The sequence below is a fragment of the Myotis nattereri genome, assembly GCF_964212035.1.
Source record: "Myotis nattereri genome assembly, chromosome: 19".
In the NCBI taxonomy this organism is placed as follows: Eukaryota; Metazoa; Chordata; class Mammalia; order Chiroptera; family Vespertilionidae; genus Myotis; species Myotis nattereri.
In genome coordinates, this window is record NC_138095.1 from 9,116,123 (window position 1) to 9,138,232 (window position 22,110).

The following is a 22,110-nucleotide window of genomic DNA, read 5'->3' on the forward strand; positions in this document are numbered from 1 at the left end:
GGCCGCCGGGACGGGCCGCCCCCCGGACGGACGCAGCGTCCCCGAAACCAAAACGCCCCTGTGGGCTCGCTCAGGGGTTCCCTCCGGGTCCGCATTCGACGCGCAGCGGCCGCCGGGCTGGGCGCGCGGAGGGGGAGCGCCCCCGCCGCCACCCGCGGGCTCCCCGGGACCCCCGCCTCCGCCCGCGCTCCCCTGGCAGCCGCGAGCGATTTCTCGGGACCCAAGTCAGCCCTGCAGGGTCAGGAGACCCGCAGCGCGCGCTGGACCCGGCCCCACCCCCACCCCGTGGACCCCGAGAGGGCGGAGGCCACGGGGCGGGGGCGTGTCCCTCCCGCTGCCATCGGAGTGGCAGTTTTGTCATCTGATTCCTCACTCTGCTTTCCCCGTCTTTCCAACAAGAGGATAAGGAAGGGAGAGAGGTTGGAGGGGGAGAGAGGAAAGGGAGCGAAAGGAGGAAGAGGAGAGATGGACGGAGCGCGCGCCAGCCGGGGAGGGAAGACGGAGAGAAAGCGAGAAACGCGCTGGACTGGGGCGCCGCTGGGAGACACAGCCGCTTGCGCGTTCGCGCCCCCTGGTGGCCAGTCTTAAGGCTCAAGGTCAGCTTTTCCAGGGAGGCGGGGTGGCCGGACCGCCGCCAGCCCTGGGCCAGGCGCCCCCCTCCTTCCTGGACCGTTATGTTGAGCCCCAGGGGCCAGGCCAGACTCGCCCACTCGCCCACCCTGCTCTCCCCGCGGGCGCGGCGCCAAGATTTCTGGGCTCTGGCCCACAGACCCTCTCCCTGCCCGGGGGCTGGAGGCTGGGTCGTCAGGATGTACAGTATTATACTTTTTTGGAAGTTGGACGCTTCTAGTTTCCTTATTTTGTATAAAGAAGAAACAAATAAAGTATGTTTTTGTGTTTACTGTTTATTTATTGTACTCTAGTTATCTGGGGCCGGACATTTTTATATTTTTAAGAGGAGGGTGGGCAGAGTGAGGGAGGGGAAGCAGAAAGAGGTTTACCTAAAAAACAATAAAACACAAAAAAAGAACACAAAAAATCAACTTTTCTAAAAAGAAATATTAATAAAAAATTCTTTTTTGCCCTCAGTGCGACGTGTTTTTCTTTCTTTTTTTCTTTATTATTATTATTTCGTCTGTCTGTATAGTCACTCCGAATAAATGGAATTACTCTTTGCTGGCTCTTGTTTCTGACATCACGCAGACTCGGTGGGTCCAAAGACTTCTCCTTGTCTGAAAGGGGAGTTTTTACGGTAACTATCGGGTCGTGGAAGTGGCTGCCTTTTCTGTTGTTGTATTTTCCAGCCACTTGCGCCAGGCACAGTGCCTCCCGGTGCTGTATGTAATACCCCAATCTCACACAAACCCGCCGGGCACAGAGTGAGCCTCAACAATATTGATGAATGAATGGATGTCTGATTTGTTTGTCCCAGTATGTCAAAAAGACTCTGGCTTCCATCCTAATTATGCCCCCATGCGATTCCAGGTGCCAAAACAAACAAACAAATAAACAAAATATACCGGCCTGGTAAGCCCGCCCTGTTATCTGCAAGGCTGTATTAAGACAGACGTCCCCCCCCCCCCACCCCCAGGCGAGGCTGTGTGCTCGAGGCTGTGTGCTCTGCCATTCTCACCCCGCAGGGCAGCGTGCTGTGTCCCCTATGGGCCTGCGGGAAAGGGGCCGGATGAGGGTGGAAGGCCTGAGGCCACGGCCTTGAGACAAGCCCCTCCTTCTTTGCCTCAGTTCCCCACTTACAAAAGGGATTGGGAAAAGCGCTCCCTACGTTCCCTGCCAACTTCAGACTCTGCAGACGAAGATAAAAATCAACGGGAGGGTGCCCTGCATGTGGACCCTTTCACACGAGCTTGGGTGGGGGTCTTGCCCACTTAGGGTAGCGGGGGAGGGAAGGGGGTGGGGAGATGGGGAGAAGTGGACCCCGTGGGATGCGTGCGTGCGTGCTCAGAGCCCTACGCCTGCTTTTCTTCTCCGCGGGCTCCCCGAGAACAACGCAAGTCAGCCTGGCTTTCTCCTTCCTTCCTTCCCTCGCTGCGCCTTTGTCTGTCTGACACATGCGACTTGCTTATTGTGGGAAATTTACAAGTTTCAGGTAAACAAAAGGAAGAAAATGGAATCACCCCGGATCTCAAACACTGTGGCATGTAGCAGATGCACCTCCTCCCAGACTTTTTTTTTTTCATTTTAAAACAAGAGATTGTACGTGTACACACACACACACACACACACACACACACACACACACACACCAGGCATACACACACACACACACACACCAGGCATACATACACACCAGGCACACACACACACCAGGCATACACACACACACACACACACACACACCAGGCATACACACACACCAGGCACACACACACACCAGGCATACACACACACACACACCAGGCGCACACACACACACACACACCAGGCACACACACACACACACACACCAGGCATACACACACACACACACACACACACACCAGGCATACACACACACCAGGCATACACACACACACACACACACACACACCAGGCATACACACACACACACCAGGCACACACACACACACCAGGCATACACACACACACACACACACACACACACGGCCTGTAGGTGCCCGCCGCATGCCCACAGCATCAGCCTGAGAGAAATGGGGGTGGGGGAAGTTTCACTCTCATGTCAGGGGACACTTGAGGGAGGGCATCAGGTCTCAGAGGGTGGCCCCAGAAACCAGGTTTCAGAAGGATGCTCACCTCTGGGGTCATGTACGTGGGACTAACTCCCCCTGTGAGCTCATTTCAACTTCTCAGGTGCCTCCTGGGCCCAGGGCTCAGGGAGGAGAAACCCCACCCCACCCCACGGCGCCCTGTGGCGGGGCCCTGCACAGTCAGTCACAGTCACAGCCAGGCTCTGAGTGTCAGGGAGGCAGCTCCCAAGGAAGGCGGAGTGGAGAAGGGGCAGCCTTGGGAAGGGACCTTTGTCCCCGGACCCACCACCACTTTCTCAAAGTGTGATCAGAGGATGATGCTTGTGCAGCGTACATACCCCAGCCCCAGGACCACGCCCAGGGCTGGAATCCCTCTGGAGGCCGTGCCAGGATGCTTCTCATTTGTCAAGCTCCCAGTTAATCCCGATGCCTCCTCCGAACTTGCAGGACCACTGCCCAACAGTCTTGTCCAGAGTCTGGTCCCGTCTCACAGCGCCCCTTCAGGATGAGTGTTGTTACTCCCATTTTACAGATGAGGGAACTGAGGCCCAAGAAGTGAGGTGAGCTGCCTGCGGTCACAGAGCTGGGGAGGAGCAGAGCCAGGTTTTCAATCAAGCACATCTGCTTCCAGAAGCCACGTTTTCCCTGAACCCATGACCCAGCCTGGCACTGGTAAAGCCTCATTCTGCGTCCAGTAACTACATAGATGAGTGAGTGAGTGAGTGAGTGAATGAAATGAATGCTTCAGTCTGAAAGAAATGAGAGCGGGGAGAGACTGTTAGGAAAGGGTCTAAGGAATGTGAAGTCTCCCTGCCAGCACCCTCCCTGGGCTTTGGTCAGCACGCCGTCCTGGGTTAGCACAGCTAGCCAGAGGGCCGAGAGCTCATGGAAACTGCCAAGGTCAAAAGACATGAGCTCTTCTCCCTCCCCTTCGTCCCTTTCCTCCTCCATTCATGTGTCTGTTCATCTCTTTCTATCTCTTCATCACTTGTGTTTATTATCATTTAAAAGTGAAAGGTTTCTGAGGGGAGAAAAAAATACCTGGGAGCATGCAGGTAAGGAGGTTAGCCAACGCCTGGCCGCGCCCTCCGCTCTGGGGAAAGGGGACCTCGCCGCCCCCTCCCGGGCCCAGCCGGTAATTGTGGGCAACACCGGACAGTGAAACCACGTGTGTTCCCACCCGTCATGCACGCTCCCCGGGCCCCATTCCTGTGCCCTGTCCCGAAATAAACACCCCGCGGAGCACGAGAGCCGACCCTCTGCGCTCAGGACTAATATTTAAAATGCAGAATGGCTGTGGAGGGCCCCTGCTCCCAGCCTCGCCGTGCGGGAAAAAGATATAAACAGAATAAATTACCTCTCCAGCGCGGATTATGAGAGGACCCATCTCCTGACCGGAATTTTAAGTCCTGCCTCCCTCGTAGCGCTGCACACGGCTGATTTATGGAAGCCCGCGCGCTTCTCTGCATATTTCTTCTGTTCAGCCAAGTGGCCCAGTTTACCCTTCCTATGCCATTAGCGTTATTAACACCTGGGCAACCGATCATTGCAAATGGGCCATTTCTGTGATGGACGGGAACCTCTCCCGCCACTTCTCTCGGGCCCAGCCACCTCTGGCCTCCTCTTCCCGCATTTTGTGCCAAGACCTCCCCCCCACACCCCTGCTTCCCCAGCACCTGCCCATAGGCTCCTGGGAGCTTTGGGAGGACACCCTCACCCCAGCAGTTGCCTGTGGCTTTCTGGCTTGCACACAGAGAATGACAACTTTGCTCCTATTTCTAATTCTTTGGAGAATGTTCCAGATGGAAGGCAATGCCCCCATTGGCCAGGGAAAGAAGCTGAGGCTCAGGGAGGGCAGGAGGCTGGCCTAAGGGGCCACAGAGGGTTTACCTCGGAGTTGGGATCGCAATTCACATCGTCTAGCCCCTCGATACTCAACGCGTGGTCTGAGGACCAGCAGTAAAAGGAAGCTGGCAGGCATGCAGATGCTCAGGCCCTGCCCAGTACCGGCAGCCAGATGCGCTTGGTCCCCAGGGGATGGGATCCATGGTTGGTGTGGGAGCACTGGTTTAAGAACACACCCAGCCCCAGCCGGTTTGGCTCAGTGGCTAGAGCTTCAGCCTGCAGACTGAAGGGTCCCAGGTTTGATTCCAGTCAAGGGCACATGCTTGGGTTGCAGGCTCAGTCCCCAGTAGGGGGCGTGCAGGAGGCAGCCGATCAATGATCCTCTGTCATCACTGATGTTTCTATCTCTCTCTCTCCCTCTCCCTTCTTCTCTGAAATCAATAAAAATATATTTTAAAAAATAAAAGCACAACCATCCCTTTTTTCACAGGAGGAAAACCTTATGGTGCAAATTCTCTTTGCTCGGCAGCCGCAGGCACCCAAGTCCACGGTCAAACTACATGAAGATGAAGCAAGCGGCCAAGCTGGCGACGCCCGTCCAGGCACCTGCCACACGCTGTCCACTTCTGCCCCCATCATAACATCTCAACCCACGTGGCAGCTCTGTCCCCACCCCCAGACTGTGAGCAACTGGAGACGTGCAACCTCTCTGAGCCTCAGCCTTGCCATCTGCAAAAAGGGCACAGTGATATCTAAGGGCAAGAGTCATTGTAAGGGTTAAGTGAGGCCGCATGTGTCATGCTCTGAGCATTGTGCCTGGCATGGAGCAGTGTTGAGGGATGAAATATGATAACACAGCAACGAGAGCTATATCACCGGCCATGTATTGGATGCCGTCATTACCGTTATCATTATCCTATTTTCTTCTTTGCATCATGTTTTAAACAAGGACTAAAGTCACAGCCTACTTACTGCTTTCCAGAACATGCATTTAAAATCGCCATGTTGGCTAACGGAAAATCCTGTGGCCTGTGAAGTTAAGAATGGGTCTGGCCTAATCCTATATAATAAAAGCATAGTATGCAAATTGTCCCCTTGATCGGGAGTTTGTCTGGGAGTTCAACCAGGGGGCGGGGCTGGCGGGGGGAAGGGAGGGAGTGCCCGGCCAGCAGCTGGCAGCCCCTAGGGACCCTACCAGTGCATGAATTCTGTGCACTGGGCCTCTAGTGGAGAATAACTTGCTGATCTGTTTGACAAGAAATGCACCGTCCGTGAAGGAGTGAATACACAGATGCGGTGCGTCTGTGCGATGGACTATTACGCAGCCCTGAACAGGAGCGGGGGACTGACAGGTGCTAAGATGCGGGTGAACATCAGGCTGCTGAGTGAAAGCAGCCAGTCACGAGGAAACCTCCCATTGTCTGATTCCACGTGTATGAAATGTCCCGAGTAGGTAACTCCATCGAGACAGAAAGCAGATTGGTGTTTGCGAGGGGCCAGGAGCTGGGGGTCCGGGGGAAGGAAGAGTGGACAGTCACCGCCTAAAGGGGACGGGGTCCCCTTCTGGGGTGACCGGAATGTTTGGAACTGGATGAAGGAGGTAGTTGCATGACATTCTCAATGCACTCAATGCCTCTGAATGGTTCCCTTTAAAATGATTAATTTTTGTTATGTTTCACCTCACTAAAACACATACGGATTAAAACAGGAAATGCAATGTTATTAGAATCAGGGGCCTCCAAAAACAGATCCCGATGCCCAGGGGGAGCTCATACTAATGCCGCTGCAGGTGCTCCAGCCCAGGCCCCCCTACCCCTCCACCCCCCGCCCGCAGGTGCTGCTGGGGGAGCTGGCCTCGCACGCTTCTGTGGGCCCCTCAAATCCGAGGCAGCATCACTGTGTGTGTGACCGAGGCAGAGCGCCCGGGTGTGGACGGGACCCCGAGCCGCTGGTGAGCTCACAGGTGCCCATGCCTCTTCGGAGGAAGCTGCTGTTTAGTTCCCTGCTGGCTCCTTGCGGGGGAGGAGAGCGAGGCGCGAGAAGGTAACTAACGCACCTGCTCAGCGTCCCAGCTGCAAAGAAGCGAGGCGGGTGTGAACTCGGGTATTTAAACAGCCGGCTGGGCCGCTTCCTGCCCACCTAGCTCAGGAGGTAGGGCGCAGGCCGCGGAGCTGCGGGCGGCCTCAGTTTCCCTGTCTGTAACCTGGGACGGGTGGCAGCCGCCCTGCCCTGGAGTCCCGGGTTCCAGGAAATTCAATCGCCCGGTGCATGCACTCGGCACGCCACAGCTTCCACCCTGAAAGGAAGCAAAAAGGGCCCTTTCCCACCTCTTCTCTCTCTGCTGGTTCTCCCCTAATGGAGAAGCTTGAATGTTTGTTCTTCAAACGTTTATTTCATTCTTTAGGGTGCTTGGGGGGTAGGGGGTTGTTTTGTTTTTTTGGAAGGGGGCGGATAGGAGAAGGTAATCTGTTTTCGGACTGAAGATAAAAAAAAAATCACAGCCAAGGGCCAGCCTGACTCCATAATTAATGGGGCGGCTTGTGATAGGGTCCCCCTGCCGGTGGCGCTCCGGGACACGCCTTTTTACATAAGATATGGCCCGCGCCGGAGCGGCAGCCGTGATTTATGGGGTTCCCTGCTCCAGAAAACCTCTCCCGGGTCGCCCAGCCCTGGAATTTATCAGGGAGTTTGGAAGCGAGGCGAGAAACCTGCCCGTGACATTTTTGGTGGAGTTTAAACAGCACCAACACTGGGGAGGGAGAGGCCGAGGGGACTGGGAGGGAGGGGGTGCAGGGGGTGCAGGGGGTCGGCTTTCCCGCTAGCAGAGCCTGACACGGGGATTCTTGGCTGGTGATTTCTTCAGGGAGGGCGCAGGGCAGAGGGGGAGGGGAGGGGAAACACAGGGGGCGGGGGTGGGGCTGGGGGTGGCCTCCCAGGCATCTCTGGGCCCAGTGGCTTCCATGGGCTGCACCCACCTGATACAGGGGCCCCAGCCTAGGTGAGGGGACTGCAGGGCGAAGGTTTGGGGGCACAGGTGATAAGAATCCAGGCTGGGGTCAGGGCCGAGGGAGGGGGGTGCCTGATGCTCCCTCCCCCAGGGCTCCGGCTCAGTCTCAGAATAAACAACCCAGCCCTGGCCACACCTGAGCCCCGGCCCTTCCCCTTCTCGCATGCTGTTCCCGCTGCTCTTCCCGCCGCCCGCATGGCGGCTCCTTCACTCCCTCCGACCTCGGCTTCTCGGGCCGTCTTCCTCCAGGACCATCGACTAAGGCGTCAGAGGCAGCGCCGTCAGGGCCACGTGAATACGCTGGGTCCTGATGCGGACAAACCAGCCCTAACGAGACGCTGTTGAGACCACCTGGGCGGGGTGGACGGGGAGCGGGGGGTAGATTCCCATGAAGGAGCCGCGGGGCCGTTGCGGTGCCGTGGGATGGCGTTGTGCGTACAGTAAACATGTGTCTCCTCGCCTGGTAGGGATCCACCCTGACGTGCTTGACGGGTAAAACAGTACGGCGCCTGGATTGCTTTCACAGACCCCCAAGAGGACACGGGTGCGCACACAGCCGAGCTGGGATGTGACACTGGCCTGGGCGAGACGTCCTGTCCCCACCGTGAGGGGCCCTGGGGGGCTCACACCGCCTCGCCTGGGGCAGCTCTGGGCAAGAACCCCTCCTCTGCCAGCCCAGGGCTGCCTCCAAGCCTCTGCGTCCCCCTGGCCTCGGGCTGGAGCGGGGGGTGGGGGGGGGGGACCAGGTGGAGGTGCGGCCTCTGGAGGCGGGAGTTAGAGAGCCTGGCGAGGGGACCCAGGAACCCCAGCCACTAGGATGCACAGGAAACAAAGGAGGTCTGGGCCAGGGACGGGCCCCAGCTGGGGAGGAGAAGCAGGCGGGTCCCCACAGGTCCCCACACCCGCAGCCAGTGTCCAGGGCTCCCCACACAGCCCTGGACCAACACCTAGAAGTCCTGCTCCCGGGGCCCAGCTGGCAGGCTCCCCATCTTCCCACTGAGCGTTCGAGGGGGCAGAGACGGAGGGTAGGTCTCTGCGATTCGCATCTCGCCCCATCAATCACAGCCTGTGGCCGCGGCTCCATTGTCCGTGTCCTTCTCTCTCCCTGTGCTGCCCCTGCCCTTGGCGTTCCTCGGGTGTCAACCAGGAAGGGCTGCCCTAAGGTGACTGACGTGCGTTATCTGGACAGAGTCAACAGGCCCCTCGGCTTCTTATCTCCGGCTTGCCGAGACCAGGAGAGGGGCAACCAGCAGCTGCCGAGCCTCCCAGGAGGGCAGCCCAGGGCGGAGGCTGCCTGGGAGACAGAGCACCTGGATGGAGGCGCGCTCTGCCTCTCACCTGGAGGAGCAGGGGGTGGGGGAGACCATCGCTGGCCGAAGCAACCCAGGAAGGCTTCAGGGAGGAGGCCGCCCTGCACTGGGCTTTGAAGCATGTGTAGGATTTAGAAGCGGACGGTGCGTGTCAGGCAGGGGACAGAGCTTAAGCAAAGGCCAGGAGGGGTGAGAGCCGTGAGGGTCAGAGGCAAGAGCCTCGGGTGCGTAGATATCAGGGTTGCAGTCCAGCTGCGCGACTTGGAGTAAGGGCTCTGTGCCTCCGCTGCCTCATTTGCAAACATGAAGATAATAGTACCTACCATTCGGGTGATTGTGAGATTAGATAAAATGACTGCTATGGCCCAAAGCACAGTGGGCGCTCAATATATCAAGGGATGTTAGTTCCTCCGCACCCTTCCTTGTCGGGGAAAACGCTCAGGGGACAGTAAGAACTATCAGTTATTGAAAGCCTGCCGAGGCCGGGTCCCCAGGGATAATCCACAAACCACCCGTTGTACAGGTTAGAACACAGGCCCTGAACGGAGCTTCGTTTGCTCAAGGTCGCCGGGCCGGGCTGGCGAGGAGGAACCGAGCTCCGGCTCAGGGCCGGCTGGGCCCGCCTCTGGGGTTCTCGGGGGCCCTCCTCCTGTGGGGAACGCACACAGTATCACCCCAAGGGGACAGGCCTGGTCCTGCTGGCTTCTGAGGGGCAGGTCTGGCCCAGTGTCTGGGGTCAAAGAGAGAAGCAGATCCGGCAGCAGGAGGTGGGGGAGGGCACCGCCACTCTCAGGTCCTCCACTGGAGGGAAGGGCGAGGCACCCGGGGAGGGCACGGCTCGGGCCACGGAAAGGAGGTGGGAAATGGCGGCTGGGCTTCCGGCAGCCCTGAGGTGCAGCCTGAGGCCCAGAGAGGGGAAAGCATTGCCCAAGGTGGACATGAAGCAGGGGTGCCTCCGTGTGACCAGGAGGTGGGTGCTGCCAGGGGCTGTGGCGCCAGCTGGCCCCACTCCCTGAGCCTTGTTTCCTGTGGGGCTGGAAAGGTTGGGTAGAGCTCCCCATGCAAGACCTGGGGCCCCGCCATCTCTGGGACTCAGTACCTCCAGGGGAGGGAGGGAGGGCCCCCTGAGGTGGGGTCTGGGAGTCAGAGGGGCAGGAGTCCCATTGGAGGCGCGTTGCTGCCCCCTGGTGGCGCCAAGAGACTAACTCCCCCTCCCGTTTCCTAGGAGATCCTCTGGCCATCCAGTACCCACCCTCCCTGTGACCCACACCTGGGTCCAGACCCACCTGGAGGTCCCACCGCCACCACCCCCACATGAAGAAGACCAAGGTCCAAGACATGCAGAGTCCTGTTGAAGATCACAGGGCTTGAACCCGACCAGGCCACATTCCCGTTGTGCCACCTTGGGTGGGTTAGGTCACCGCCCCCTGCCTCGGTTTCCCCATCTGTAGAATGGGGTGGTAATAATGGTTTTATTTCATGGTGCCCTTTAGTGTCAGAGAAGATAATGAGTAGTAAGTTCTTAGACGGGTTTCTGGCCCACAGCCGGCACCTGGTAAAGGATGGAGATGTTGTCTTCACCTGCCCAGGCCCGAGAAGGGACAGGGCATCCCTGCCTCGTCCTGTCCCCCAGCTGAGGTGAGCCCTGCTAGGAGCTCAGCGCAGCCGGCTGCCCTGGGAGGCCTGAGCGTGGAACCCCTGGCTTTGCTTCTCAGGCTGTGGCGTGCAGGGAGCTGCTCCATCAGAGCCGGGCTTGAGGAATGAGCTCATGGAGGTGGAAAGACTGGGCCCGCCAGAGTTACAGACTCAACTCAGGAAGAGTTTATTGGTCAGGGCTGTGGGGGTGCTGAAGGGAGCAGTCCAGGAGGGCTTCCTGCAGGAGGCGGCCAGCCCAGAAGCACAGTGAAAGGGTAGCTTCCAGTGCCATCTGCAGAGGCCCCTCGACAGCTCCAGGAGCATCCAGCGGCCTCAGCTCTGGCCTAGCTGGGCCTTCAGTTCCTGCAGCTCCCGGCTGTCAATGTTGTTGCCTCCACACACGATGACCACCACGGAGGCCAGGGTGGGGCTCAGGCGGCCCGCGGCCTGGAGCCTCCCCAGGAGGCCCGAGTAGATGGCAGCTAAGGCTGCCCCGCAGGCAGGCTCCACCAACATGCGCTCGTCATCTGCCCAGAGCGGGGGATGGGGTGGAGAGGAGAGACAGGGGAGACCAGTCAGCGCTCACAGGCTCTGGGTGTTGCAGACCCATGCCGCCAGCCAGCCATCTCACGGCCTATTTGTGCGACTCCCTCTCCATCCATCTGTCTCTCCACCCATCCACCTTTCCTGTATCTATCCATCCATCTCTTCCTCTATCCATCACTAGACTGTCTGTCTGTCCATCTATTAGTGTGGCCATCAATCAGCTTATCCATTGATCCGCCCATCCATCCATCCACTATCTATCTTTTGACTATCTGTCTGTCCATCCATCAATGTGTCTATTAATCAATGTCCATCCATCTATTCGTTTCTATGTCATTCATCAATTCGTTGCCCCATCAATCCCTTTGCCCATCCGTCTGTCCATTACCCACCTTGTCACTCACACATCCCTCCATTCATTCGACACGTCTTTACGGTGCGCCCACTCCCTGCCCAGCCCTGTCCTGGGAAGACCCTGGGGACACAACAGTGAACAGACACACCAGCCCCTGCCCTCAACGCGTTCACGACCTAATGATGTAGACGGATTAGAATCAGGCAGTTAGGAGATGAGTGGGATTGGTGCATAGGAAGTGTCCGGCCCAGGAGAGATCAAAGGAGGCTTCCTGGAGGCGTTGTCATGACGGCTGAGTAGTCACATGAAGCTGACAGGGAGCAGGGCTGGGGATGGGCAGCTCCGAGAAGAAGAGCGTGTACGAAAGTCTGGAGGCTATAGCGACAGCACAGCACACCCTTCTGTAGCCCCCCCCCCTTCCATCCACTCATGGCACGGTCACTGCCCACCCAGCCGGCGACGGGCACTGGGCACACGCTCTCACTCGGGGACCTGGACCTCGTAGGTGTCTGAGCCCAGGTCAGGGACAGCGCCCACTCACCGAGGAACCGCTGCACGGCAGTCACAGCCTCGCTGTCCTCCACCACCTCAGAGAGGATCCGCAGCTCCCGCGTGCACGCCAGGGCCTGTGCCGCCACCGTCTTGGCACCCAGGCACTTGGCCACGCTGGAGGAGGGGCAGGTGGGGCGGGGGGTGCAGGATGCAGGGAGGAGCTGGTGAGCCACACCCAGACCCAGCTCTCCCTGCCCCGGCCCCAGCGCGGCCCTGCCCACACCCTGACTTTGGACTTGCAGCTGCCAGGGCTGTGGAAGAACACGTTTCTCTTGTTTCCAGCCCCCTGATTTGTGGTGATGTCTGTGGAAGCCCTGGGTGACACATACAGCCTCCATGATGTTGGATGAAGAGTATGAGGCAGGGGCTGGAGGCTGGACCGCTCTCTGTTCATTAATTAGTTTATGAGCTGGTTTGACTCAGTGGATAGAGCATCGACCCATGGACTGAAGGGTCCCAGGTTCGAGTCCAGTCAAGGGCAAATATCTTGGTTGCAGGTCAATCCCCTGCCCTGGCCAGGGCACGTGCGGGAGGCAACCAATTGATGTCTCTCACATCAATATTTCTCTCTCTCTCTGTCTCTCCCCTCTCTTCCACTCTCTCTAAAAATCCACGGGAAAATATCCTCAGGTGAGGATTAACAACAACAACAAAAAATGCAATGGGGGGAAAATTCTCTCATGGTGGTGCCCAAAAAAACCACAAAACTGTGTTCACGTTATACAATATGAACAGAAAAATAGCGGTTACAAAACTGTCCGAAGACTATAGTCTCCGCTTTTAAAAGTACGTAACTGATTCCTTTTACTGTGTGCCCAGCACATGTCACTTGTGTGCAATGGTACATGGACGGGGCAGGGCGGGGAGGGAGGCGGGCAGAGATGGGGGAAGGTGCAGCCCATGTGAGCAGCGGGCACCGGACGTGAGTGAGGGTGGCGCTGGGTTTTCCGTGGTTGGCGCTTGCCGACGCTTCCAACCGCAACGCGCCGCCATTGCCTCGGTGACGACACCGACCAGTGGGAGCTGTTTTACTCGCTGATGAGACGGACATGAAACAGACCCTCCTCCTGCAGCACTGCCTTCAGCTGGGACCCGCAGGCTGCGGCTGGAGTCCCGGGTGAAGGAGCCCTCCCGCCTGTGCCCGCCTGCCCCCCTTGGGGCCAGGAGCCCCGGAAGCTGCATCCTCGCCCTCCAGCCCCACAGACGCCCAGCCCGCGCCGACCTGGTGATGCTGGGCAGCGTGACCAGCCTGCCTGCCTCCATGGCCGCGTTGAAACAGTGGGCCCCTCGGGTCTCCATGGCGACGATGGGCACGTGCTGCCAGCCCACCTCGGCCAGGCCGGCCGACACCCCGGCCAGGAGCCCCCCGCCCCCCACCGCCAGCACCAGGGCCCCCGGGGGGCTCCCCAGGGCCGCCTTCAGCTCCCGCACCAGGCTGACGTGGCCCTCCCTGGAGGAGAGGAGGAGAGGGGGAGGGAGGAGCCGGACCAGGGAGACCCTCAGCCCGCCCCTCCCAACCTCAGCCAGGGAGAGGAGGCCCCGTCATGCCCAGCTCCTCAGCTCGCTCTGTTCGCTCAGCTCCCGCCACTGAACGTGGGGCAGAGGCGGGGTCTGACCCCCAGTGCGCCTGGACTCCATGCCTCTTCTACTCTCTGGGCCTCGGTTTCCCCTTCTGTCCAATGGGAGGACCCCAATTCAATAAGGGCTTCTCAACTCTGAGCTCCCCGTGCGGGGGGGCACCAGCCTTACCATATCAGCGGGTGGTCGAATGGGGGCACGTTCACCCAGCCCTCCCTCCTGGCCAGCTCCTGTGCCCTCAGGTTGGCCTCGTCCCAGACCTAGAGAGCAAGTGCGGTCAGAGGACCTGGGGGGCAGGCAGCCTCGGGGTCCGCTCCTGGGAACCCGAACTAACAGGGCATTTCAGAGGGAGCCCCAGCCATCTCCTCTCCTGAGGGGACAAGGGGACGCAGGGGCAGAAACAGCTCTGCCCATCCTCTGGCACCACAGTGCCCGCTTGGCCTGGGCCTGGGCCAGGAGCAGGCAGAACAGACGTATAGTCCCGCCCACGGGGACCCTCGTCCAGGAAGAGCTGGGCCTCCTCCTCTTGAAATATTGAAGCAAAATGCGCCTTGAAGCTGTGCAGCCCTGAGCGCCTCTCGCTGGACGCTCCCCGCAGCCTCCTGCCCCTGCCCCGAGCAGCCGGGGCCACATCCAACCACGGCCCCCCTCATCGTCCCCCCACGGCTCCCCATGGCCCCCCTCATCGTCCCCCCACGGCTCCCCATGGCCCCTCGCTCATCGTCCCCCCACGGCTCCCCATGGCCCCCCTCGATCATCGTCCCCCCACGGCTCCCCATGGCCCTGGGCTAGGATGCCTGTTAGCCGCGCTGTGTTTTTGGTGACCAGGCGACCCAGGCGCCCTCAGCCGCGCCCTCTTCACACTGGGGTGGTCTGGGAATGGAGAGTGATGCCATCGCCTGCTTGTACCTTGTGTCTCATCAAATGGCAAACACCTGTAAAGCGGCCAGCACCAGGCCCAGCCGGCGTGGAGCGTGGGCCCATGAACCAGGAGGTCAGGGTTCGAATCCTGGTCAGGGCACATGCCTGGGTTGCAGACTCGATCCCCAGTGTGGGGTGTGCAGGAGGCAGCCGATCAATGGTTCTCTCTCATCACTGATGTTCCTCTCTCTCCCTCCCGCTTCCTCTCTGAAATCAATAACAAAGTATCTATATTTTTTAAAGTGGTCCCTGAGCCTGGGGAGACGGGCGCGCTCCTACCCATCCCCAGCTCCTGTCTCCCCGCAACTCCACCCCCCCCACCCCCCACCCCCACCCCCCACCCACCCCCACCCCCGGCTCCTGCAGGGGAGTCTCCTCAGGCAGGCGCAGGCAGGGCCAGAGGTCCCAGCCCTCCACACACACCACACCTCACTCCCACCCGGCAGCTCGGCCAACCCAAGGGCAGACCGGGTCCCAGGCAGAGTTCAGCGAGAGGAAGAGGGGGGAGGTGGGGTGGCTTCCCCTTCCTGGGGTCCTTACCTTTCCAACCAGCTGCACCTCGGCCCCCTCCCCCTGCAGCCTCCTCACCACAGGCTGGGAAGCGCCCTCGGGGAGCACGATGGTGGCGGGAATGCCCAGCTTCCGAGCGCAGTAGGCAGCCGCGATGCCCGCGTTGCCCCCTGTGGAGGCAGCAGAAGGCGGAGCAGTGGGCAGCGTTGCTTTAGCCTGTTGACAGACCTTTGCCCCACCTCCTCCATTTCCCCGTACGAGTCACCCCTCCCCCACACCTAGACGCCCCACGAGTGAGCCCTCTCCCTGGCCTCAGAGGTAGACACATGATCTAGATGGAACCCATCAGAGAGCGCAGTCGCCTGACCCATGACGGGTTCGGGGATGAGCACATGACCCAAGCTGGGCCCAGAAGACCGAGTCATGGGTTGAGGGGAGCCGTGGGGAAGGGGTGCTCCCTTTTCGCTGGGGTTCGTAGGATGGCAAGAAGCAAGCCTCACCCTCCCGACGGCCATCGTGCTGCCACGAGGCCTGAGTGAGAAGGAAGCTAGTAGAGAGGAAAGAAAAGCCAGGAGCAGGGAGGGCTACGGATGAGAGCTCCTGGATCCAGCTGTGCCTGAAAGCCGTTTCTCCTGAGACTTTTCAGTTCTTAGAGCCCGGAGCTTACACCTGTATGAACTGGGTTTTGGTCACTTCTACTAATGATGGGAACAGGGCTGGGAGAGCTCATACAAACGGCCATCGGACCATGACCTTGAGAGGCTGGACCCTTAAGAGGAGGCCGAGCCCTGGATGTCTGTTGCTGCTCCAGCGAGCTCCTCCTCCCCCACACCCAGCCCCGGGGACCCTCAAGAGCAGAAAGGTGTGGGGTCACCTGAGGAGCACACCAGGTGCCTGCATCCCTTCTTGGCCGCCTGGGAAGAGAAGGAATGGGGTTGAGGGCAGGGGTCACGGAGCCCCCTCCCGTTCCAACACCCCCACCCTCCCTCTCTCCGGTACAACCTCACTTCTCCCCTCCTGCCCGCACACCCTCACCTCCTGGCAGAAATGCCCGATGCCCCGGATCTTGAAGGAGCCGGCCGGCTGCACATTCTCACACTTGAGGAAGACGGTGGTGGCCGCCACCTGGGACAGCGCCCAGCTCTCCAGCAGGGGCGTGACCACGTGGAAGTGCCCGCCCTTAGCGCACTCCGCCAGAGGGCTCTCCATCCCGGCAACCACCTGGCGGGCCTGGGGAGGACACGGGGCCACAGCCCAGGCAGCTCCAGTCAGGGCTCCCCCTAACCAGGCCGGGAGAGGAGGGGAGATGGGAGAGTGGAGACGCCCTCAGCTGGGTATCTTAGCCCCGTCTGGCTGCCAACCTGTGAGACTTCAGGCAAGAACCTGCTCCTCTCTGGGCCTCAGTTTCCCGATCTGGGCAAAAACCTTTGGACTAGGGGCCTTTCATTCTGTAACCGAGGCTGCCCACAGCGCTGGGGACGTAAAACCTGGCCAATAAGAAGTGATGAGTGGCCCTAACTGGTTTGGCTCAATGGATAGAGCATCGGCCTGGGAACTCAAGGGTCCCAGGTTTGATTCCGGTCAAGAGCATGTACCTTGGTTGCAGGCACATACCCAATAGGGAGTGTGCAGGAGGCAGCTGATCGATGTTTCTCTTCGATGTTTCTAACTCTCTGTCCCTCTCCCTTCCTCTCTGTAAAAAATCAATAAAATATATTTTTTTAAAAAAGAAGTGATGAGTGAATGAAAATGAGAGAGTTCATTCATTCATTCATTCATTCATTCAAAAAAACATTTATTGAGCACCCACTATGTGCCAGGTGGGTCCATGTTTTGGGACCTGGGCCCAGACAAGTCAGAGGGAGCCCTGCTTTGCCAGAGCTCACATTCTAGGAGGGGAAACAGTTACAGAATTTCTAACAGCCTCACCCGGCGTCCACTCCCGGCCGCCTGTTCCAGCCACACCTGCACCACTCCCCTCCTTCTCTCCTCCGTCATCATTGTCGTTACGTTTTTTCTCTGGATTATTTCATCTATAGACATTTCAACATGTACCTCTAAAAGTGAAGGGCTCCTTTTATTCTGGCAAGATTTATTTTATTTTACATTTTTTGTTGAGATATCATTGCCCTGGCCAGGTAGCTCAGTTGGTTAGAGTGTCATCCCCATATGCCAAGGTTATGGGTTCGATCCCCTGTCAGGGCACATCCACGAGTCAACCAATGAATACATAAAAAGTGGAACAATAAGTTGATGTTACTCTCTCTCTCTCTCTCTCTTTCTCTCTCAACTCAGTTTAAAGTTTTTAATTTAAAAAAATAACAAAGAGATATAATTGAATGTAACGTATTAGTTTCAGGCATACAACATAATGATTCGATATTTGTATATATGGCAAAATAATCACCACAATTCGTCTAGTTAACATCTGGCACCTAACATAGTTAGTTACAGATTGTATTTGTGTGATGAGAACTTTTAAAATCTACTCTCTTAAAAAAAAAAAGAAAGAAAAAAAAGAAAAGAAAATCTACTCTCTTAATAGCATTCAAATATGCAATACAGTATTGTTAACTGTCGTCAATGCAGTACATTACACCCAAGGACTTATTTATCGTATGTCTTTCGCCACGCAGAAGGACTCTCTTTTTTAAAACGAAGGCACGCGATTTTTTACAACAGTGCATATTTTTCCAGACTCATTAAATTTTAACTGAAAGTGGGCTCACTTTTTTATGTAAATTATACCTCAATAATGCTTTTAAAAATCACACTTAAAATAATTTCTTAATATCAAATATCTGTTAAGTGTTCACATTTCTAGTTATCTCGTTAAATGTGCTACCTGGTCATTTTGCAGTTGGTTGGTAGTGGTTTGGATTTTTGTTTTTGTTTAATATATTTTTATTGATTTTTATAGAGAGGAAAGGAGAGAGATAGTTAGAAACATCCATCAGCTGCCTCCTGCACGCCTTCTACTGGGGATCCAGCCTGCAACCAAGGTACATGCCCTTGACCAGAATCAAACCCCAGACCCTTCAGTACGCAGGCCGCTGCTCTATCCACTGAGCCAAACCGGTTAGGTCTGGTTTGGGGTGTTTAACAGCTTGAATCAGATGCGTCATAGGACCTGAGCATTTTGGCTGGTTGTGAGGTCTTTTAATTCATTTTTTACCTGAAAATTCTCAAAGGGGGAATTCTGAGATAAATGGCAATAAGAAAGCCGAGGGAGAGCATTCCTGCAGCAGGAACAGCAGGTAGAACCACCAAATCTAGAAATGGGCCTGAGGAGCTTGGGCGGGAGCAGGAGCAGGCGGCGGGCAGGGCCATGGGGAGGGCGTTCGAGCCCAAAGCGGGGGATTGGGACGTTATTCTAATTCTACTTGCAGTGGGAAGCAATGAATGAACCCGTGGGTCAGGGCGAGATTGAAGAGAGGGAGGAAATGAAAGGAAGAACAAAATAGAAGAACTTGTTTAGGAGCAAATTCTCTGCTGTGCCCTGCAATTCCACTATTTGCCACTAGGAGGAGCACTGCAACCTCCCCACCCACCACAAGCCGAAACTTCTTGTTCACCCTTACTTAGTCAGGAAGGGGGCCCCGTGGAAGAGTCCCAGGTCTACCCACCCTGGGGTTGACCCTCTGGCCTTTGTTGGGATGGCCCTGGGATTCCCCAGGCCGGGCGCAGCCTGAGCCACCTCCAGCCGGGGCACTGCGCGAGCTGAGCATGGCAGTGGCGAAGAGCAGCACACCTTGACCTCAGCCCCAGAGCCCAAGAATGTGGACTTTAGGGCCAATCAGAGACCAAAGTTCGAGACCAGCTATGACTTTCCGACTGTGCAACCCAGACCAGTGTCTCAACCTCTCTGTGCCTGTTTCCCTTTCTGTAAGCTATGAATAACAGGCTCACAGGCTATGGTGCCTATTGCTGTAATGATAGCTACCCTTTGCTGAGTCCCTATGATGCATCAGACATCGGCTGAGTCCTCCAGAGGCGTTACCTCACTGGGGCCCCGACGATGCTGGCGGGGTCCCCCTTACTCTACTTGTTTACAGGGCATCACAAGGTGCGTCTTAGAAACTGGAATAACATGGGAAAACAAGACAGATGTCTACTCTTGCAGCTGCCATATAGTCTGATGGAGAGACCAGCATTCGACAAATAACTGTATAGACAGACAAACTAGGTCATCAGAAACAGCGAAAACCGCTACGAGGGGGACGCGCGTGTCGGGAGTCCGGAAGAGAAGAGCAAGGGGACCTACTTTGGGTCGGGAGGTCAGGTATGACCTCTGGGAGGCGGTGACCATTAAAACTGAGGCTGAGCCCTGGCTGGTGTGGCTCAGTTGTTTGGAGCATCTGCCCATCTACCGAAAGGCTGCAGGTTCGACTCCGGGTCAGGGCATGTGCCCCCGTTTCAGGCTCAATCCCTGGTGGGGGCGTGCAGAAGGCAGCTGATCGATGTTTCTCTCGCATCAATGTTTTTTTCTCTCTCCCTCCTCCATGTTTTTCTCTCTCTCTTCCTCTCCTTTCCTCTCTCCCTAAAAATCAATGGAAAATCTTTTAAAAAGAGAAACTGAGGCCCAGAGAGGTTGAGTAATTTGCCTAAGGTCACACAGCTAGAAATGGCCCAGCCAGGATTCAAACGCGGGCAGTGTGCTTTGGCATCTGTGCTCATAACCACAGACAGCGTGAAGCCCAGGGCTTGGGTTCAGGTCCCGGCAAGCATGGCCGTGGCCAGGCCATCTTTCTTCCTGAGCCCCACCTGGTGCATCCATGAGTTGGGTAAAGACCAACCACCTTTTCCACCTCCCTGTCCCTCAGGCTTTTCCCCAGAGGCCACTGGTGACACTCCACAGCCAAGTCCCTGGCGCCAGGGCTGGGAGGCCTGGACCGGCCTGGCTGGCAGCGTGTTCATCCCTGCCCCTCTGGCAAGCAAAGCCTCTCTCCTGCAAGGCAGGATGGTCCCGGGTACCCTGAGTGGAATCGATATTCCTGGGAGGGCTTAGGCCACTGTCACCCTCTCTCCCTTTCCACCCACTCAGCGGGGACTTTGCCCCAGAACCTTTGAGACTCCCCTACATGCATCTCCTCATGTGCACGCAGAGCCCCAGGGACCCCCGTTTTGGGCCCCAGGCCGCCTTACCTTTCTGCTCAAGAGTCCCGGACCCAACTTGGCTGCAGCCTGCTGCCCACAGCCTAACTGGAACCAGCTCTGCCCGGCTTCTGCCAGCCTCCCGTGGCCTTGACCCCTCCTCCCGTGTTAAAGGGACAGCTCCCCGCTGGAGAGCGAAAGAGGGTGAGATCCACCTCACCGCCTCCCTGTGTGCCATCCGTGGCGCAGGCCTTCCCTGGTCCCATTTGACAGATTAAGAAACTGAGGCTCCGAGGGGGAAATCCACTTGGCTGAGGCCACCCCGCCAGTGAGAAACACCCTTTGGCTCTCACCCTGGCCCGCCTCTCCCACCACACAGACATCTTTGCGTAAATGCTGGTCCCAAGAAAGCAAAGAAACAGTTGTCATGTGAGAAAGGCGTCTTTTCCGGCAGCACTGCCTCATCTCTGACACCTCACGCCCCACACGGGAGCCGAACGATTATTTATTTTTCAAATGAATGACTCTGGCAATTGGTTCATTTGTTCAAAACATATTTACTAGACACCTACCATGTGTCACATCCCAGGACCTTTAGCCTCAAACAAAATAGCATGTTCCCTGCCCTCCTGGAGCCTCAAGGGGTCACTGAAGAGTAGTTACAATCAGTGCCATCAGGCACAGGGCTGCCAGTGCCCACAGCAAGTACGTCACTTGGCCCTGAGGACTGGAAGGCTTCCCGGAGGAGGAGGAGGAGGAGGAGGTGGGAGGGGGAGGAGGAGGAGGCTGAGCTCAGCCAGCAGTCAGGAACATGGAGTGCAAAGGTCTGGAATGGAAAACATGGTGGGACTGGGACCAAGAAGGCAGGGGCGAGGCAGCAGGAGGGTTCGGGGCTGGAGAGGTGGGCAGGGATCAGAGTCCACAGGGACAGCTATGCCAACCCAGAGCCGGGACCTGACCCAGGGGCACTTGGGAGCCATGGAAGGCTGTGGGCAGGAGGGGGATATAACCAGATTCCCCGCTTGTCTCCCTCACCGTCCCACTGGGTGAACCTGTGCTAACCACATCCATCTGGTTTCCCTGTGGCAGATGGGAGGTGGGGTCCAGGTGTACCCTTCTTGGACTTGGGGCGACCTCCTCGGGGTTGATGATTAACTCCCGGCCACCTGGGGTGAAGTCGAGCTGCTTGGCCCTGATCCCTGATGAGAACGCTGACAGTTTCATTCCCATCCGCACGTTAAACACGCGCCCATCCCCCCCGTGTTCTGTCCTGAACGGGGCGCTGGGAACAGAGCTGGTAAACCCCGGTTCCTGTCCTGAGGTGGCCCCCAGCCTGGACGGGAAAGACGCCCAATTCAGTGACATTTCCCACACCCCTGGGACGACAGAGAGCAGAAAGTCCCCACAGGACAGCTGAGGGTGGGGTGGGATCGGGGAGGGCTCCCTGGAGGAGCAGGGCCTTAGCTTAGCATACCTCGGGCTTGGGCAGGAAGCACCGCTTGCTGCACTCGTTGCCGGCCTACTGTGCGCCGGCCCTTCGTGTTGGCCAGTATATCCTAAAGGCTCTTTAATGGCTGGGTTTTTATTCGTGTGCAGTAGGAGATGCCAAACCACAATGTCATGGAGATCCTTGCTTCGGAAGAAGTTAGGCGGGTATTAACACTTCATAATAGAGTCTGTTTTTTGGTTTTATTTTTTAATCTTAAGTAATAGTAGTAGTCTGGCATGGAGAGGCAGTAGGCCTAATAGTTAGAACACAGACCCTGGAGCCTGGCTCTGGTACAAGTAAATACCAACCTCCACTCACTGGCTATGTGACGTTGGGTAAATTCATTAACCTCTCTGCTTTGTTTCCTCAACTGTAAGATGGGGATAAAATGCTTCCCTAGCCCTACCCGGTTTGGCTCAGTGGATAGAGCATCGGCCTGTGGACTCAAAGGTCCCAGGTTCGATTCTGGTCAAGGGCATGTACCTTGGTTGCGGGCACATCCCCAGTGGGGAGTGTGCAGGAGGCAGCTGATCGATGTTTCT

The 22,110-nt window shown here is 57.3% G+C and overlaps 1 protein-coding gene across 3 annotated transcripts; it reads right to left on the bottom strand.

Moving 5' to 3' along the window:
* Positions 1 to 10,688: 10,688 nt before the first annotated feature.
* SDSL (serine dehydratase like) lies at positions 10,689 to 20,187 on the bottom strand. Of its 3 annotated transcripts, none has more exons than XM_081114245.1 (8): positions 20,131 to 20,187; positions 16,021 to 16,215; positions 15,860 to 15,899; positions 15,016 to 15,155; positions 13,726 to 13,814; positions 13,199 to 13,426; positions 11,966 to 12,090; positions 10,689 to 11,050 (listed from the first exon to the last, which is right to left on the bottom strand). In XM_081114245.1, the coding sequence occupies exons 2-8, from the start codon at positions 16,192 to 16,194 to the stop codon at positions 10,857 to 10,859; spliced, it is 990 nt and encodes a 329-aa protein (XP_080970371.1). In that variant the 5' UTR covers positions 16,195 to 16,215; positions 20,131 to 20,187; the 3' UTR covers positions 10,689 to 10,856. The 3 variants fall into 3 exon arrangements, with proteins under 3 accessions (XP_080970371.1, XP_080970372.1, XP_080970373.1); XM_081114246.1 differs by having other exon boundaries at positions 10,725 to 11,050; positions 15,064 to 15,155; XM_081114247.1 differs by lacking the exons at positions 13,199 to 13,426; positions 13,726 to 13,814 and having other exon boundaries at positions 10,725 to 11,050; positions 11,966 to 12,227.
* Positions 20,188 to 22,110: the final 1,923 nt, after the last annotated feature.

Bases quoted from the DNA above. Each gene is read 5' to 3' on its own strand.
- SDSL (XM_081114245.1), bottom strand. From the start codon at position 16,194: ATGGAGAGCCCTCTGGCGGAGTGCGCTAAGGGCGGGCACTTCCACGTG. The intron at 15,156-15,859 runs GTGACCCCACAC...CTGCCTCCACAG, and splicing joins GCACCTGGTGTGCTCCTCAG to GGGGCAACGCGGGCATCGCG. The intron at 13,815-15,015 runs GTAAGGACCCCA...CTTGCTCTCTAG, and splicing joins AGGTGCAGCTGGTTGGAAAG to GTCTGGGACGAGGCCAACCT.